Source organism: Diaporthe batatas, assembly GCF_019321695.1.
Source record: "Diaporthe batatas strain CRI 302-4 chromosome Unknown Contig00015, whole genome shotgun sequence".
Classification (NCBI taxonomy): domain Eukaryota; kingdom Fungi; phylum Ascomycota; class Sordariomycetes; order Diaporthales; family Diaporthaceae; genus Diaporthe; species Diaporthe batatas.
In genome coordinates, this window is record NW_025408562.1 from 1,130,665 (window position 1) to 1,147,338 (window position 16,674).

The 16,674-nt window shown below is 57.6% G+C and overlaps 7 protein-coding genes across 7 annotated transcripts; 2 read left to right on the forward strand and 5 right to left on the reverse strand.

Moving 5' to 3' along the window:
• Window positions 1-38: 38 nt before the first annotated feature.
• Window positions 39-2,809, forward strand: KVR01_011148 (nucleoside triphosphate pyrophosphohydrolase HAM1). Its single transcript, XM_044789424.1, has 4 exons — window positions 39-369; window positions 477-550; window positions 741-956; window positions 1,154-2,809. The coding sequence occupies exons 1-4, from the start codon at window positions 181-183 to the stop codon at window positions 1,251-1,253; spliced, it is 579 nt and encodes a 192-aa protein (XP_044639523.1). The 5' UTR covers window positions 39-180; the 3' UTR covers window positions 1,254-2,809.
• Window positions 1,890-3,496, reverse strand: KVR01_011177 (uncharacterized protein; the record flags this gene model as incomplete). Its single annotated transcript, XM_044789349.1, has 2 exons — window positions 1,890-3,314; window positions 3,392-3,496. The coding sequence occupies 2 exons, from the start codon at window positions 3,494-3,496 to the stop codon at window positions 1,890-1,892; spliced, it is 1,530 nt and encodes a 509-aa protein (XP_044639552.1).
• Window positions 3,497-3,925: 429 nt separating this feature from the next.
• KVR01_011448 (serine--tRNA ligase SES1) lies at window positions 3,926-6,132 on the reverse strand. Its single transcript, XM_044782038.1, has 4 exons — window positions 5,760-6,132; window positions 5,537-5,684; window positions 4,418-5,458; window positions 3,926-4,348 (listed from the first exon to the last, which is right to left on the reverse strand). Exons 1-4 carry the CDS (start codon window positions 5,813-5,815, stop codon window positions 4,133-4,135), a joined length of 1,461 nt encoding a protein of 486 aa, XP_044639823.1. The 5' UTR covers window positions 5,816-6,132; the 3' UTR covers window positions 3,926-4,132.
• Window positions 6,133-6,676: 544 nt separating this feature from the next.
• Window positions 6,677-8,222, reverse strand: KVR01_011311 (uncharacterized protein). The gene is made up of 4 exons (XM_044790789.1): window positions 7,783-8,222; window positions 7,467-7,606; window positions 7,258-7,386; window positions 6,677-7,148 (listed from the first exon to the last, which is right to left on the reverse strand). The coding sequence occupies exons 1-4, from the start codon at window positions 7,832-7,834 to the stop codon at window positions 6,909-6,911; spliced, it is 561 nt and encodes a 186-aa protein (XP_044639686.1). The 5' UTR covers window positions 7,835-8,222; the 3' UTR covers window positions 6,677-6,908.
• A 222-nt stretch (window positions 8,223-8,444) lies between these two features.
• On the reverse strand, window positions 8,445-11,994 carry KVR01_011145 (uncharacterized protein). The gene is made up of 2 exons (XM_044787337.1): window positions 9,309-11,994; window positions 8,445-9,247 (listed from the first exon to the last, which is right to left on the reverse strand). Exons 1-2 carry the CDS (start codon window positions 11,574-11,576, stop codon window positions 8,969-8,971), a joined length of 2,547 nt encoding a protein of 848 aa, XP_044639520.1. The 5' UTR covers window positions 11,577-11,994; the 3' UTR covers window positions 8,445-8,968.
• Window positions 11,995-12,616: 622 nt separating this feature from the next.
• Window positions 12,617-13,634, forward strand: KVR01_011192 (uracil phosphoribosyltransferase; the record flags this gene model as incomplete). The annotated part of the gene is made up of 5 exons (XM_044786878.1): window positions 12,617-12,789; window positions 12,854-13,212; window positions 13,287-13,441; window positions 13,513-13,529; window positions 13,583-13,634. 5 exons carry the CDS (start codon window positions 12,617-12,619, stop codon window positions 13,632-13,634), a joined length of 756 nt encoding a protein of 251 aa, XP_044639567.1.
• A 394-nt stretch (window positions 13,635-14,028) lies between these two features.
• Window positions 14,029-14,582, reverse strand: KVR01_011336 (uncharacterized protein; the record flags this gene model as incomplete). Its single annotated transcript, XM_044787225.1, has 3 exons — window positions 14,029-14,225; window positions 14,319-14,457; window positions 14,535-14,582. The coding sequence occupies 3 exons, from the start codon at window positions 14,580-14,582 to the stop codon at window positions 14,029-14,031; spliced, it is 384 nt and encodes a 127-aa protein (XP_044639711.1).
• Between the last annotated feature and the right edge of the window lie 2,092 nt (window positions 14,583-16,674).

Genomic DNA, 16,674 nt, shown 5'->3' on the forward strand with positions numbered 1-16,674 from the left:
GAGGACAAGCCCATTTACACAGATTAATACCTACATAAACGGAAAGCCCAAAGATATCTGTCGCACCTTTGACAACCTCGTCCGATTCCCAAGCACCGGATTTACTTACAGACAGAAAAGAAGTACACGTCTTTCTACGAAGTCAATCAGATAAAAAAAAATTAAAAAAAAGAGTCTATCATGGCCACCGCCGAAAAGCCGACTGCCCACGTGGTGAACTTCATCACGGGCAACGCCAACAAGCTCGGCGAGGTCAAGGCCATCCTGGAGCCCACGATCGAGGTCCGCAGCCAGGCGCTGGACCTGGTGGAGGTGCAGGGGACGCTCGAGGAGGTCACGATTGCAAAGTGCAAGAGCGCTGCGGAACAGGTGCGTGCCTGCGAACGCAGCCAAGGGAATCAATCCCATGCGTCCTCCTCCCCCTTTGCCCCGTGGGGAGATAGACAGGCAGACGGGCTCACTGACTCCCTCCTCAGATCGGCGGCCCAGTTCTTGTCGAGGACACATGCCTCTGCTTCGATGCGCTCAAGGGCCTGCCGGGCCCATACATGTATGTTTTTTTCTTTTTCCTCCCCTCACACTTACTCACTTACTTATCCTCCCTTGCCGATTCACCCACCCACACACACACTCACTCACCCTACAATCCATGAGAAGAACAAAAAGAAAAGGCGGGAAACGGGGGAGAACTCCCACCTGGCCGAACCCACCCGGCTGACCTGAACCCCCCTTCCGCACAGCAAGTGGTTCATGAAGGACCTGGGCCACGCGGGCCTCAACAACCTCCTCGCCGCCTACGAGGACAAGGGCGCCAAGGCCGTCTGCACCTTCGGCTTCTCCCGGGGGCCGGGCCACGAGCCCATCCTGTTCCAGGGCGTCACGCAGGGGAGGGTCGTCCCCGCGCGGGGGCCGGCCAACTTCGGCTGGGACCCCATCTTTGAGTACGAGGGGCAGACGTGAGTGTTTTTTTTTTCTTTTTTTCTTTTTGAAAGGGAGATCCGGGTGGGTACAGCTGGTGAGAGGGAGGGAGGGAGAGGTGATGGCCTCGATGTCCCTCCCACTCCCACTCCCGCTCTTACTGCCTGTAATCTCGACCTTACATGGAACCCCCACCTGCAGAATCCAACCGGCTCGTTCCGCTGACCTCAAAAAGGTACGCCGAGATGGACAAGGCCGCCAAGAACAAGATCTCGCACCGCGGCCGCGCCCTGGAGAAGCTCCAGGCCTGGTTCGCCGAGCAGGCGTCCGCGTGAGGGGGCAGAGGGGACAGAGGGGACAGGACAGGACATGACGGCTACCGGGATCACAGCCATTGGGTGAAGACGCGCGATCATAGAGGAGGGCATCAGGCGAACCCAGGTACGCAACTAGAAGAAGGAAAACCAGACCACGACGGCCCTCTCAACCCCTATTCGCGAAAGGGGGGCATCTGGGGGGGGGCGGGGGTTGATCAGACCCGACCACAAAAGCAAAAATGAGATGAGCAAAACACATACGTACATACATACATACAGTCAGTGTACAGGCACCACGAGAGAAGGAATCAAATGACACAAAAGACGGGTGTCACATTGAACACGTGGTGGTCCATTCAGTGCGAGCATAGACTACTCTACTCGTCCGCCCACGCGGGTGAAGAATACAACAGGAGAGCTCTCTCTAAGTATGACGATCTACAGTGCTCTTAACAAAAAACGCCGGTGCTGTGTGAGTGCTATAACAAGCCAGCCCGTCCCTCTCTCCCCCGCGCAAAAACGAACTCCCAGGCTCATGCTCATGCTCATTCTCATGCTCGCGCTCCTACCCATGGGCACCAGAAAGCCCCTGCACATTCATCCCCCCGTCCTTCCTGCTCGCGCAGCTCCATCTAAACCAGGCGGCCGCTTCTTCTAGCTCGGTGCCACCATCGACCCTGCCACTCCAGCACCACCACCCGCCACAGGCACAGGCCCGCCCACGGGCCGCGTCTCCCTGGTGACCAACCTCAGCAGCTCAAACTCCCTGTACCGCCGGAGGTACCTGTGCCCGCGCCGGTACGCCTTGAGGGCGTGGTCGGGGTGCTTGTACGTGAAGGTCTGGCCCACCCGCTCGAGGATGACGGACGAGTCGCGGAACATGGGGTCGAAGACGAGCAGGTTGACGCCGCCGCCGTCCCGCAGCTGCTCGATCCCGACGATGGTCATCGAGTGGCCCGCGTGCTGGAAGTAGATGGGCGGCAGCGAGGTGCGCCGCACGCGCTCCGCCGGGTCGGACACGCCCTGCTGGAAGTAGCGCTCCACCGACGCCAGCATCTGCGCCTCGGCCCTGCCGGCCTCCTCCTTGTTCTTGAAGCCCTGCGCCTCGCACGCGATCCCCAGCGAGACGAACATGGCCTGCGCCTCGGGGGTGCCGATGTACTTGCGCGTCCCCAGGATTCCGCCCGTCTCGATGCGGCCCTGCCTGTTGATGCCCTTGTCCCACGCGGCCTCGACGTAGTCCTGGATGTCAAAGACGGAGGGCAGCTTGCCGCCAAAGTGGTGCGCGCCCCCGAAGCCGGCCCCGATGACGTACGAGCTGACCGTCTGGATGTTCCTGTAGCCGCAGAAGCCGCCCTCGCGCCGCAGCTTGGACACGTGCCACGTGCACGGGTGGCACAGGTAGGCGTACTCGGTGGTGGGCGACTGCTCCAGCAGCTGGGCGATGACGGGGATCACGTCCCGCCCGACGGCCTGCCCGTACTTTTTAAGGTGCGCGACGAGCCAGTCCGGCATGCGCTGCTCGCTGTGGTAGCGGCCCAGCTCGGCCCTGCCCAGCTTGACGGGGCCCTTCTTGGTGATGCCGCCGTTGGCTGGCCTGGAGGAGGGCGGCGTGCCCCCCGGCGGCGTGCTGCTGCTGCTGCTGCTGTCCGCCTTCTTAGGGCGCCGCTTGCTCGGCATGGCCAACATGTTCCTCCAGGCGGCGATGGCCCGCTGCTGCTTAGACTTTGGGATCTCGACGTAGGATTCCTCGGATGGGGGGTCGCTGCTCGGCACAAGCTCAGGTTCTGGCAGGTAGCCCCGTCCTGCTGGTGCCGCAGCCGCCACCTGCGGCGCGGATGGGTTTGGTGTTGGTGTGCGAGAGGCCACATTGTTCTCCTCTGCCTCTTCCGAGTGCAGCTCCAGGTGGTAGTCCAGCTCGTCCCTAACAAGGACCTCATCACATTCGTCAAGAGGGCATTGCACATAACCATTGCCGGCTCCGTCAGAATCCTCTGCCGTGTTGGCTGGATTTGGAAGGCCCTCATCCGGAACAAAAGGAGACTTCTTTCCGTCCTCAGGGTGGTAAAGCTCCATGTGCTGGTGGTGTGTCTGAGGTCAGCGCCACTCGCAGAGGGCACAAAGGATGTTGGAATGTCCGGGCGCTGGTTACGTACCATCAACATCTCATAATGTTCCCGCCACTCGCTTGTCCACCCGCAGAATGGGCACTCCATGGATGATAATGACTGCTCCATATCTGTGTCCTTCTTTGCCTCCATTGCGCCAAAGAACAAGGATGATGGGCTGTGGGAGGGTGCTCAAATAACAAAACAAGCCCGGGGGTGTGTGTGTTGGAGTGTGATTGGGGCCATTAGTGTCAGGCATTCATGTCCGACTCTGACAGGTTCACAGCCACATGACCACCGTGGACAGGCTTGTTTTGGTGGAGTTTATCGCCCGGGCGATGAAGACATGAAAGCAGGGCTTGGGTGGTTTGTTACAACTCATCAGTAAACTCAAATGGGCTGGGATTCCAAGCAGTCACCAAGCCCGGTTCTGTGACTGCGTACTGGAAAGGGGAGGTGCGACGGGCGGCAACTCCGAAAATGGAAACACACCCCCTGAGTCCACTCCACCTGGTGCTGGACTGAGTGACTGCCACAAGTTTATGGCCAAACTATCTTGATGAATCTTCGGAACAACATTTTGCAATTCGGGTTTTGTCTCTTGCGCACCCTCTTTAATTTTCATGCGAGGAAGGTATCTCTAGACAGCAAACAGATGCTCACACCATAGCAATAGGCTGGACCGTTTTGCTCTACCCCGTCATGAATATCTTCGAGACTTTCCGTCATGCCGACCAGTCAGCCCTACAGATAGATGCAAATTTGGTCGCTTGCACACGTAAGACGACATTAGACAGAGGCCTCCTTCAGCTTCTCGGCCACCTTCTCCACGGCACCGGCTGCTGCGCTGGCTGCGCCCTTCGCGGCCTCCTTGGGCTTGGAGCCCTTGTTCTCCTTCGCCTTCTGCTTCTGAGAAGTGGTGTCCTTGGGCAGTTCCTTAGTAAACGGGATGAACTCGGGGGCACCGGGCATGTATTTCCGCAGTGGCTCGGGCACCCTCAGACCCTATTGAAACACAGGTTAGATCCAGCCTTCCACGGTCAGTTTGGGGGGGGGGGGGAAGCCAGGACGTACATCTTCGGTCTGGTAGTTCTCAAGGATGCAGCACATCGCACGGGTGGTGGCACACAGCGTCGAGTTGAGACAGTGGACGTACGACTTCTTGATGTCCGTCTGCTTCTTGTTGCCGAACCTGATCTCCAGGCCGCGGGACTGGTAGTCAGTGCAGTTGGAGCACGAGACGAGCTCCTTGTACTCGCCCTGGAAGGGGAACCACGCCTCCAGGTCGTACTTCTTGGCGGCGGCGTTGTTCAGGGCCCCCGAGACGATCGCGACGATCTGGTACGGCAGGCCGAGCGACTTGTAGAAGTCCTCCGAGGCGCCGATCATCTCGTCGAACATCTCCCACGACTTCTCGGGGTCGGTCAGCACGAACTGCTCGACCTTTGTGAACTCGTGCACGCGGAAGATGCCCCAGGCGTCGCGGCCGTGTGCTCCCGCCTCCCTCCTGTAGCAGCTGGAGTATCCGCCGTACTTGATGGGCAGCTCCGACTTCTGCAGCCACTCGTCCGCGTGGAAGGCCGAGATCGGCTGCTCCGAGGTGGCGATCAGGTACTTGTCGTTCTGGGGCTCCCCGTCGACGACCTTGTAGAGCTCCTCGTCAAAGTCGGAGAGCTGGGCGGTCTTGGCCATCATGCCCTTCAGCATGAACTGGGGCGCCTGCAGCGCCGTGTACCCCCGGTTCATCAGGAACTCCAGGCCGTAGTTGATCAGGGCCTGGTTGAGGAACGTGCCCCAGTTCTTGAGGAAGTAGCCGCGGTGGCCCACGACCTTGGTCCCGCGCTCCGGGTCGTAGCCGTCTATCCGGGTGAGGACCTCGTGGTGGGACAGGACATCCTTCTTCTCGACGGCGACGCCCTCGGGGGCCCACGTCCGGATGACCTCGTTGTTCGCCTCGTCGTTGGAAACGGGGACGGAGTCGTGCACGATGTTGCCGATCGTGTTCAGTTTCGCCTTCAGGTCGGCATCCTTCGCGGCGGCAGAGTCGAGGAGCTCCTTGTGGGACTTCTCGAGAGCAGTCTTCTCCTGGAGCAGCTCGTCTGCGTTCTCCTTGTTCTGCCCCGGGAACGGTCAGTCGTGGTGGCTCTCTCGACGCGTTGGGCAAGCGGGGGCTGGCCCAGGGGGCCTGCGCACCTTCTTCTTCAGACCAATTGCCTTCTGGGTCTCGTTGACCTTGCTCTTGACCTGTGTCGCAGCATATAGGGTCTTGCGGTGGTCCTCCCACAGTGCGATGATCTCGTCCACAATCTCGACAGGCGCGCCACGGCGTCGCTGCGACTCCCTGCGAACGCTTGGTTAATCGCACGTTTTCCTGGACGACAGCGACGCTCAGCTCAGAGCCCTGGGCAAAACACACTTGATCTTCTCCGGGTTTCCGCCACGGTCGGCAATGAAGTCGGTAACGTCGAGCATGCTGACTTTGTGGTGCTGCCCCGTTTGCTGTGTGTGTCGCTTCTCGTCCTCGAGTTGAAGTTTTGTTCTGGATCTGGTCTTTTGGCTCTCAGCAGCACAGGAGGTACCGGGGTACCTGTGGTGGGCGGGGTGTTATCGATTAGCAGGGTAAAGCATTGGTTGATCTCTGTTGAGTCAGAGTGGGCAAGCAGCACTTTGATCCTTGAATGTTTAGGTACCTCGGTACCTGTCTGTAATCTTGGAGGGGCATGAGGGGTCAGTCAATTTAATTGCAGGCAGGAGAGAGCTTCTTCATTCTTTATGTAAATCTGAAGATGACTCCTGGCCAGCAAGGTGGAAATAGATGTGACTAACTCGGCCAGACTTGGATACAAATCTGCCTATGTTCCTGGCTACTACTGAGTATGCTCTTTGAATATGCCTTGATCAAGTCTGAAAATGCTGGAATCACCACACCCATGGGACTAGGTGCCCAATTCCACACAGCCATCCGAGGCTGCCAATTGGGCAGCAGCAGGCCGTGATGACTAGCCGAGCGTTGACTCTTTGCCCGAAAAACAGAGAGGAAACCTCTCATATTGGAACTACTGGGCAAAAGTACAGTAGATTGGGCCTTGAATTCTGCCTCAATGTCAAGTAGTGATGATTCATGGCTACTCTTGATAGCAGCCGAAGTCTTGCCTCCCCAAGCTGGCCTTAGAAGGCAGGACAACACCTTGGTCCATGCATTGGACAGTATTTTGCACATCACATTGTACAGTGAGAATTGAAACATCTTCAGGCCTGTCAATTCAAGCCAAGCCTCGTAGGTATCATTGTCGTCAGCCACGTCAGCCCCCCAAACCCACTTGGTTCCCCCCCCCCCCAAGAAACGTATTCAAGCCATGCTCATGCACGGCAACCGGTATCCCTCCAATCATTACCAACCGGCTTCACCATGTTTGAAACCATGGCAAAGAGCCTTTTGCATCCTGAATTGTGCTCTGCTGGTGCACCCCAAGGGCCAACCCACACACACACTCTCTCTCTCTGGGTTTGCCGTCGTGGTAGGTAGACAGACACACACACAAATCTCTGCAACCACAGCTTTCCTTCACATCAGTATGCACTTGCCGCCAGCGGGAGGCTCATTAGGGTTCTGCGCCTTTTCGATCTGTGCGATGAGAAGGTCAAAGCCCCGGCCAACGTTCTCGTTATAGCGAGCGCTGGCTTCCGTCCAGGCGCAGTTGTACTTCTCAGACAGCTTCTTCCCGTCATCTGTGGTGACCTGGCGCTGCTCGGGGCGCAGGTCGCTCTTGTTGCCCACAATGACAATGGGGACCCACTCGACGCCCTGCAAAAAGGTGGTGACGATCAGTCAGTATGTGGTTTGCAATCATCAGGCGTGACCTGCTTTGAGAGAGGGCTTGTTTGGGATGCCCTGGGGGTGGGTGCAGGCCTACCAGGTGATTCAGCAGCTTCTCCCGGATGACCTGGACCATCTCGAAGGACTGGAGGGATGCAACCGAATAGACAAGCATGTAGCCATGGATGCCGATAAAGTGCTTGCTGTTCATTATGCTGTACTCATCCTATGTGCCGCAGTAAAGGCTCGGGTCAGCAACCAGGGCGCGCGCATTGGAGGTGGTCAAAGGCAGTCGGCAAGACTTACTTGTCCAGCGGTGTCGATGATCTCAGTGGAGAACTCCTGGCCTTTGTACTTGATGATCTTGCTGAAGGTGTTTTCAATTGTAGGGTAGTAGCTCTCCACAAAGTGGCCGTCGACAAACTGCACCGCAAGCGATGACTTGCCTGTGATGTCGGGTCAGTTCTCCAATCGAGAGTTGCAAGCATGTGACAGCCAGCAACGGGCATGCGACAACCGACTGCGAAGGGCGCGCCGTGGGCCAAATCTCGAGGAATTGGCGATAACCGAGTAGAAAAGCCTGGAGGAAAGCAGTGCGAAACCTGGGGACAGAAAAACTTACCCACAGATCGGCTGCCGACAATAGCAACCTTCCTCGACTTTGACGGTGCCATGGCTCCTAGAGGGAGGTAACTCAGGTCTTTCCAGTCCTCGACGCCACACCTGACAGTCCTATACTTGCAGTGATCTTCTTCACCTCTAGACCTTATCTAGAAATGAATTGGTGGCCTGAAAAGGGTACGAGGCCCGGTTCAGACAAGCAGGTAGGAATATTGGGACGAGGTGAGGTGCTGCTGGAGGAGGGGAGGGTGTGGAAGATGGCGCGAAGGTAGAGGGAAGGGCGGCGGCAGGATTGCTGCCCCCCCAAAATGCACCTTACGTCGATTCAATGCTACAGTGGGGGGACAACGGGCAGGCACACAAGCCTGGCAAGGCATGGGTTGAGAGCTTCTAGAACAACTAGCCGCTTGGGACAACTGGGTCCCACCTAGCGTGTCGAAGGGCACGGGTAGGGATCACAGATCTAGGTACGCAGGCTGGCAGGTGGGCAGTGCTTGGAATGGGCTGTATGTAGGCAGGGCTGGCAGGCTGGCAGGCTGCAGGCTGCAGGCTGTAGGGGAAAGGGGCTTTTGGCACAAGTCACTGTCCCACCACCTGCAGGTGCTCAACCTTCCCCCAGTCCCACCTGGCTGCCTGGGCAGCTTTAACCCAACCAAAGTCATTCTGCACCTCCACGGGATGTGAGCATTCTTACGGTACCCGCATATATATGCAACTTTTGCCACTACAACTTATTCAAGTCAAGACCACGTCTGGACTATCACTTTCAACAGTCAGAAACTACATGATCCAAACATGCAGACATGTAGTGAACCCCCCACGCTCTTAGTCATAGCCTATGTCTGGCTCTGGGTGTATATTCTGGTGTTCTATCAATCAACGGTGTCCCTGGCTATCCAGAGACCATTTTTCTGTGTATCATAAACATCGTGACATCGTACACCGCTCCAGCGACCAACACCTCTTAATCTACTGAACGGCCTCCTGATCCTCCAACGGGGTATTATTCTTTCAATTCAACAAGCCCACTCCACCAAAATTGCATTCCGGTTAGGTGAAGGTCAGGTCACAATGCCTTTAGGCATTGTTGCCGGAAAACCTCCCCATCCTAACCTACAAAGATACTCAATGACACATTGGGCCTGCAAAGCCCAGTGTTCGCATAAGTATCCCTCCTTCAGCCTCACTCATGCATAGCTCTCCAGTCGCTCCACGAGGCCCTGCAGCTTCGTGGTGAAGCTCGAATACAGTGGTGCCTGGCCATCACCGGCCTGTGCGATCGCGTCGTCTGTCATGCGGTGATATGCAATAAACTCGCGTATCGACACCAACAAGGGCGCAAGGTTTCCTGCTTTGTGCATAGAGCTGAAACGCTTGCGCACTGGTTCGTACAGGGACATGTACCCAAGCAGCAGAGACAGGTACCCGAAGGCAACGTTCAGCTGGCTCTTCTCCACCGAGTCCGCCTGCAATAGATGTCAGTTCAAATTTCGAATCAAGCCATCAGGCCCTGAAGAGGAAGCTTACCTCGGATGTGGCTGCATGGTGATTAAGGAAGAGCCGGATAAGCCTGTCAAGTGGGGCCTGGTTGTCGTCTTGGGCATTCAGAAGAGCTCCACCTGTGTTACGGTCGTGCTCGGAGAAGTTTATCATGACGCCTAACATCAGCAGTAGTGACTCGAGGTGGCTGTTGAAGAGATCCGTATCCTCAATCGCGGCAGTCGCCGTCTGGAAGGTGTCACACAGCGCGTTGGCGAGCGTGTGCACCGTTCCCTTCTCTATGAATGCAGTCGCAGCATCGTGATTGTTGTTTGCGGTGTTGAGGGTCAGCTTCAGAACAAGGAGACCAACCTCACCAAGACGGCCATTTCCACGACGGAGCGTAGTGCCGAGCGTGTCCGCAATGATCGGGAGGTGCTTGAAAGTCCACCTGTCCTTGGACTCCGTCTGCATGGCCTGAACTGAGTAGGACTCCAACAGAGAAAGTGCCAGATGGAAGTCTATGGATTCATCTGTGCGCGGGTACTTCCAAGCGTCGGGCTCAGCATCGGCCAGCAGCGAGAATAGTTGGTCTGTCACTTCGGGAGAGAAGAGTTCGCCCTCGACCGGCCCAGAGTGCTTAACAACAAGTTCCAACGCCTTGAGAGCCAACCTTCTGGGCGACAGCATGAAAGGTGTGGTCGGTTCCCAGATCGGGAGGATGAGAAGGGATGCCTTCAGCTTCGACATGGCTTGCTGTCCATTCCTCGATAGGTTGTTGGCCCTGTCCTTAGAAATCGGTTGAATGTCCTGCGGGATGGCGAGGAGCCGTCTGAGAAGCAACGAGAAGCCCTGGCCTTGGAGCTGGCTCATGATGTGCGTTGACGCTGTTGATGCGAGCAGTGTCGTCAAGATAGCCACAAGCGCATAACCTGCAATGATGTCTGTCTCTTTTCCGACCTGCTCAAACAGGCTTCTGTCACCGTTGTGGTCGCGAAACTTGCGCACAAAGCTCTTGTCTGACAACTTCTGGGAGAGTTCCACCAGGGCATTTCGTCTGCCGGTAGTGGTCTTGCCGCTTGGTCGACCAATCCGCGTAAGCAAGTCTTCGATTTCGTCTGCAAACCTGCTGTTCGCGCCGGCCTGCCTGAGCTCGTGTATGCTACGCACGGCACCCTTGGTGAAAGGTTCGTCGTCATCATCGTCATCCATATCAAACTGGGACCCAGCAGTGGGAAGGAGAGGCTCTTTTAGCCATGCATCCTCGTCCACAGTCTCCAAACCACCGACTGAACTACCTTCCGCAAGAAGCGTTCTCCGGGCACTGTAGGTCACTTTTGGCCCCGATCTCTTCTTTGCAGACTCTGGACGCCCAAAGCCCTTGGGAATCTTTGGCTCAGGCGTACTCGGGAAAGTCGGCAGATCCTGTGGCTCTGGGGTCTGGCGCGAGTCTTGAGTCAAATCAATGGTATCGTCGCCCTCGTCCGAGCTGTCATCCGCCTGAGCCGCCAGCTCATCGATCAGCCTCTTTCGCTTTCGCGTACCAGACCCGTGCTGGCGCTGTGAGTCACCAATAGTGGGGGCCGGCATTTTGGAAGTTGATGGCTTTTCTTGGCGACTTCCTGAGAAACTGCGCGGGATTTGTCCTGGGCGAAAGGGGATCTGCGTTTGCGTCTGCACGGGCTCCTTCCTGATTCTGTTGATATTCAAAGTCTTGAGGTTCTTGGGGATCGCTGGCGAAAAAGGTGCGGGTGCACTTCTGGCAGGGGCAGGGGCGTCTTTGATTGCCGTCTCCTTTGTTGCCGTTTTCGTCGAGCCAGCTGAAGAGACCCGCAAGATTGATCTTGGTGGTTTTGATGTTTTGGGCACAGTTTTTGGTGGCGGCATAGCCTCATGGGGTGGTGATGGGAGGGATGGAGGCGGCGACGGCGGCGTCGAGTAAGCGCGCGCGCGAAAGCCTCGAGACTCCCCCTGGCTGGGCGACGTCCTCCTCCTCTTTGGATCAGGCAAGACCTTTGCCTTCGCGACGGGCGCTGGTCTCGGGGCCGGCTCAGCAGCGCGGCGTGCCTTGTGTTGATCCAACTTGCGGCTGATCCCATACTGTTTTGACTTGGAGGACTTGGCCAACGTGACGACCGGGCTGCTAATCTCGTCGTCGTCATGGAAGTCCCAAACGCTGCTGGATTCGAGCGGGGCAGTGACACTGCGTCCATCCTTCCCCTTTTCCTCCGGCCGCGACCTTCGCCCAAAGGCCTTGCTGTATGTTGTGACGCGCCTATTGCGGGAGAAGCCCGTGCCCTTCGGAGTGGCCATCATCGTGATCGATTTCAGGCGGCAGCGTTCGCTCGCGATGGTGTTTGTGGTCGGGTAGGTGCTTGGATGCAGTAGAGCGTGTGCGGAGCAGGAATCGACATTTGATGGGAACCGAGCTCATTCGGCTGTGGGCAGTTTATGCAGGTGCCGCATCAACGAGCGACTCAATGGGATTACAGTACACCGCTGACGCGACTGGCAGGGGATGCGGAAGGAGGAACCTGGGCCTGCTTGTTCCGCCTTGTCGGCCTTTTGTTGTGAATGGATCCGTGTGGTCTGTTCGCGTCTGCTGGGTGGAGGTCGTGGAATGAGTTTAATGGGCGGAAGCGGTTGCAACCAGGTTTTGTCTGTTGATGGATGCGACCAAAAACAAAGGCTGGGCCGACAGTCCTGCAGTCCTGGCAGTCCTGGGCTGTTTCGCCGGTCAGGGGTCCTCGACGCTAAGGATGCAACGACTGTCCAACGGGGAGGGGGTCGTCATTCCCCAATCCCAGAGGGGACAGAGGGGACTAGGACAGAGGAAGATAGGCCGGCAGGCACGATAAAAGCGACATCGCTACGTAGTACGGAGTACGAAGTACACATGCAGTAGGTGGTGCTGTGAGGACCAGCAGCAGCCAAGGAGCTACTGCTCGGTAGGTACCCATTGCTGGGTTGATAGGTTGGCAGGTACTGCCGCGAACCCTTAGCACAGCACGCTTGAGCCCCGCTTGCCAGCGATAGGCACTGTAGTCGGACGGCCTTATCACACCCTTCAGGGTTAACCGGCCCAAGCTAAGTCGGCGTAGAGTCAGCTTCAAAAAGGGTCTGTATTCCACCCGAACACCCCTCGGCTCTCATTTAAAGCAAGTAAAGTTTCTCGAAAGTTAAAACATCCTTTGCTCCTGTCAGGAAGAAGGTGAACAGGCCGCGGAGAAAGAGGACGGAGTTTTATCTGACATACCCTGAGGATTATCCTACTATAGTCTTCCAAGCGCATGAACAAGTCCAATATCACGAACCCCACACCCACCTGACCGGCATACCTGAACACCACCAACACGATGTCGACCAAGACAGGCGACGAGGCAGGCAGGTCGGCTGCAGCACCCACGCAGACCGTGGGCCCGGACTACAGGCCAGACAGCCAGAAGCCCAAGGCCACAGTGTCCAAGGAGCCCACCCAGAAGAACGTGACCGTCCTGAACCAGACGCCTCAGCTCATTGCCCTGCTCACGTGAGTCGCTCCCGCCCCCCCCCCCCGGCCGAGGGGAGCCCCCCGAGCGCTGAACCGCCCGCAGCAAGATCCGTGACAAGTCCACCGACCGGGGCGACTTCATCTTCTACTCGAACCGCATCATCAGGCTGCTGGTCGAGGAGGGGCTGAACCACCTGCCCACCACGCAGCACACCGTCGTGACGCCCACCAACCAGCACTATGACGGCCTCGCGTTCCAGGGCAAGATCTGCGGCGTGTCCATCATGCGGGCTGGCGAGTCCATGGAGCAGGGGCTGCGGGAGTGCTGCCGCTCGGTCCGCATCGGCAAGATCCTGATCCAGCGCGACGAGGAGACGGCCCAGCCGAAGCTGTTCTACTCCAAGCTGCCCGAGGACATTGCCGAGCGATGGGTGCTGCTCCTGGACCCCATGTTTGCGACAGGTGAGTCACCGAGGCATGGCAGCCGGCGCAATTGGCTGCGCAGGCGTGTGATGGAGAGTGCTGATCGGCGGCAGGCGGCTCCGCGACAATGGCCGTCGAGGTGCTCAAGGAGCGCGGCGTCCCCGAGGACAGGATCTTGTTCCTCAATCTCATCTCCAGCCCCGAGGGCACTGAGAGGTTCTCGGCCAAGTTCCCTAAACTGCACGTTATCACCGCATTTATTGACCAGGTAAGCTCGGCCCAGACAAGGGAGTCAGTCAGTTGTACAACTGGGATCTGGAAGCTGACACTGCAAAATAGGGACTCGACGAGAAGAAGTCCGTAATTGACTCCCAAAACTTGTTCTGCTTGTCTTGCTAACTCGACGCAGCTATATCGTCCCCGGGCTCGGCGACTTCGGCGACAGATTCTTCACCATGTAGAGCTGCGCCGCCATACCACTCTCCGGTAAAAAATGCCCATGCCTCTCCTCTCTCCGCAACCCACTCGACGAGGTTGAGCCCGCTGACATCGTCTCACAGCCCACCGACCCATGGGCTAGGCGTTGGTGCTCGAAAAGCCGAATCTTCGCACGCAGACTGGTCTGCTTCCGGCAATCCTCCTTTGGTGGCCCCAGGTCGTGTTGTTATCTTGATGGATAGGATGCAACCATCTCTTCGTCACGCTTCACTATCGTAGCAGAACGGCATCATCGCCTTGGCGGACCGTGATTCAGTATGCGTGCCCAAGCCGAACGCCGCAGACCACATTAGTGATGGCAGGCTTCCTGCTGGCCAGCATGCGCCAGCTGGGAAGCCTGTTCAGGTTGCGTCCCATTTAATATTCGTCATCTGGCACGATTCCGTCCCCGCTGTATTGATGGCCATCGTCGCTGTTGTTGGCTGTGTCTCTGTCCTTGCGCGTGTCGCGACTCGCCTGGGCGTAGTCACGCACGGTGGCACTTCCCCCGTCCTTCGCAACCTCCTCTGCCGCATCGACCCATTCACCGTAGACGTCCACCGCGGCCGACAGGTCTGTTGCGCACGCACTGGTTAGCCATGTCCCGTATTGTGCCTCGATACCGCGAGCGCGCGCGGGGGGGGGGAGGCGGTTGGATTTGGGCGTACAGTTGACGGTGCACTGGAAGCGCTGTCCGCAGACCTTGCACTCCAGCGAGCCGATACCGATTTTCTTGTCGATCTTGACGGTCACAGAGTTCTCATGGTTGCAAAAGAGGCATGTGAAGACGGTAGGGAGAGGGTCGCCCTGGAAAGCGATGGCAGGTTAGAGTTGGGTCGTTTGCGCAGGGGAATCACGGCGGGAACGGCACGGGGCGGACCAACCCTCTTCTTGCCCTGGGGCGCACGAGAGCTCTTCTTGCGCTTCCCCATGTTTCCTTCGGTCTTGAATCAGCCGCGGATGGTTCAAAACCGGATGCAGGGTGCGCCGTGGTGGAGTTGGGATTGTTGTGGGAGAGGCTGGCGCAACTCGGAAGTGGGCTGAAAATGGAAAATACAGGTGCTCGACAAGCGCAGCTGATCGAGCCGCCGTTTCTGGCTGCACTTAAAAAACGGACATGCGGTTAGCGGCTGGGCCTGGCGTCGAGGCTGAAGACTGCAGTGCCGACCAAGCAAGGTTGTGCGAACCATTGGATATGATGCGTACTTTCTCATCTACCTAGGGTAATTTGCACATGAACCTTTTCCCAGCAAACCTACTACTGCTGTCATGTCAATATGGAGTGTTCCATCGTGCACTGTCATCCACGCTCAAACCTATTGACCACAATCCAGTCCAGCTAGACCCAGGCCGGACCGTTCTCTTATGGTCCGTGCCAATTCCCATCCACGTTTCTGGGCCTGACGGCCGGAGGGCGGCGGGCGGCGGCTTATCAGTACGTCACGCAGCACTTGGTTGTGGGGCCGCTGAAAGGCAGGCTGCCTTTGAGTGCTGTGATACCAGCACAACTGCCCGCCTGCCCGCAGGACTTACCGAGGCAGAGGGGCAGTTACTTCCTTTGTTTATTATTTGGGCTGACTCCAGATGGGATGGTCATACTCAAGCATCCACCTCGAGAACCAGACCGATGTTTACTGTGTATGTTCTTTCGTCGTTATTTCTCGTGATGAGGAGGGACCTCGCAGACGCCGTGCTCTTGATGTCGGCTGCTGCATGTGAGCAGCCTATTACGTACTTGTTCCAGCAAAACGTTGCACTCGTGAACTAGGTATTATCCCTCTATCTATCAGCCCAGGTGCTCTTGGGGTTTTACGTTTCGTAGCTTCTAGCCCAGCAGCAGAAGCAGCCTAGATGCAATCAGATGGGGCTCCCGCCAAGCGGGTCAGGTCCCAGGGCCCCACAGTGGTCCCCGTGCCCGGCAACTACTATGTACTAAGGTGATCAACCCCGCTACCCGCCTGTGCTGCCTTCCTATACAGGTACATACTACGCGGGCTGGTGGCAGGGAGCAGCTATCCCCGCCAGCTCACTAACAAGGCCCCAGACTGTGAGTCAACCGAACCGGCCAGCTGCCCTTCTTTCAGAAGCTCGATCTCGCCGTCTCGCCGTAGGTAGCATCCTTGGCCGTGCGTCCAGAACTAGGCATGCTTGCATTCCCGTGCCATCCTCCGCCTGCCAGGCTTGCCCAGGTGATAACGATCTGATTCCAACCGGCACCTGTCGGTTCGCTCGGCCGGCGACGTGGCTGGAGCAACGTTTTGTAGTCGGCAGGTATCGAGGTATAATAGCATAGCTCCTCGTTCCCCTTGGACAATGCCCGTTCCTCCCTTTGGTCTCTCTCTCCCTCTTTCTCCTTCCCTGTTCTTTGCCCCCTACAGTTATCCGTACTCTGTGCCCAATCGTCCGTCTTACCAGACCGTGATAGACAGGCCAAGCTCAGAAGGCTTTGAGGGTCAGCCCTGGCTTGGATTTGGGTCCCCTCGTGAACACTTCTAGAGAGACAAGACAGAGAGAGATTCCCCGCCCACGGGACCCGTGAATGTTGACCTGTTGAAGAAGCATTGTTGTCAACTACTGCCCCATTGAGCTCGAATCAGCACAGAGCCGTCAGCATATACGCCACGGGAATTGTGTAGGCCGTCCGTCGTAACCTCCATCCTTCTCCTCCAATGGCTTCCAACAGTGTAGCTTCCGGCGCCAGCCTGGAGGACGTGCTTAGCCAGCTGAGGGCGATCCAGCAGAAGCAGGATGAGCTCCTCTCCGTCGTGGACTCCATGTCCCGCGGCGCCGGCCAGTCGTCAGCAGCAGCACCGGGCCTGCAGCCCTCGCTCCTGCAGCAACAGAACGAGCACGAGGTCGAGGAGGCCGCGGCGTCGTCGGCTGCTGCCCTGGCCGCCAAGTCCACGGCGACACCCCCTCTGCGTCCCGCTGATGTCCCCGAATCGCCGGCCGGCAGCTCGTCGCCGACGCAGGCTGCTTCTGGCTTCTCCTCCCGGATCATCCTGACGTGAGTTGTGTTGTTCC

What these genes read in the sequence shown, in the direction of transcription:
- KVR01_011145 (XM_044787337.1), bottom strand. Translation starts at nt 11,576, where the DNA reads ATGATGGCCACTCCGAAGGGCACGGGCTTCTCCCGCAATAGGCGCGTC. An exon ending in ACCATGCAGCCACATCCGAG is followed by an intron (nt 9,248 to 9,308) that starts GTAAGCTTCCTC and finishes CATCTATTGCAG; the next exon opens with GCGGACTCGGTGGAGAAGAG.
- KVR01_011311 (XM_044790789.1), bottom strand. Translation starts at nt 7,834, where the DNA reads ATGGCACCGTCAAAGTCGAGGAAGGTTGCTATTGTCGGCAGCCGATCT. An exon ending in TGTCGGCAGCCGATCTGTGG is followed by an intron (nt 7,607 to 7,782) that starts GTAAGTTTTTCT and finishes CCGACATCACAG; the next exon opens with GCAAGTCATCGCTTGCGGTG. An exon ending in AGAAGCTGCTGAATCACCTG is followed by an intron (nt 7,149 to 7,257) that starts GTAGGCCTGCAC and finishes ACCTTTTTGCAG; the next exon opens with GGCGTCGAGTGGGTCCCCAT.
- KVR01_011448 (XM_044782038.1), bottom strand. Translation starts at nt 5,815, where the DNA reads ATGCTCGACGTTACCGACTTCATTGCCGACCGTGGCGGAAACCCGGAG. An exon ending in CAATTGGTCTGAAGAAGAAG is followed by an intron (nt 5,459 to 5,536) that starts GTGCGCAGGCCC and finishes TTCCCGGGGCAG; the next exon opens with AACAAGGAGAACGCAGACGA. An exon ending in AGAACTACCAGACCGAAGAT is followed by an intron (nt 4,349 to 4,417) that starts GTACGTCCTGGC and finishes GTGTTTCAATAG; the next exon opens with GGTCTGAGGGTGCCCGAGCC.
- KVR01_011148 (XM_044789424.1), top strand. Translation starts at nt 181, where the DNA reads ATGGCCACCGCCGAAAAGCCGACTGCCCACGTGGTGAACTTCATCACG. An exon ending in GCAAGAGCGCTGCGGAACAG is followed by an intron (nt 370 to 476) that starts GTGCGTGCCTGC and finishes CTCCCTCCTCAG; the next exon opens with ATCGGCGGCCCAGTTCTTGT. An exon ending in TTTGAGTACGAGGGGCAGAC is followed by an intron (nt 957 to 1,153) that starts GTGAGTGTTTTT and finishes GACCTCAAAAAG; the next exon opens with GTACGCCGAGATGGACAAGG.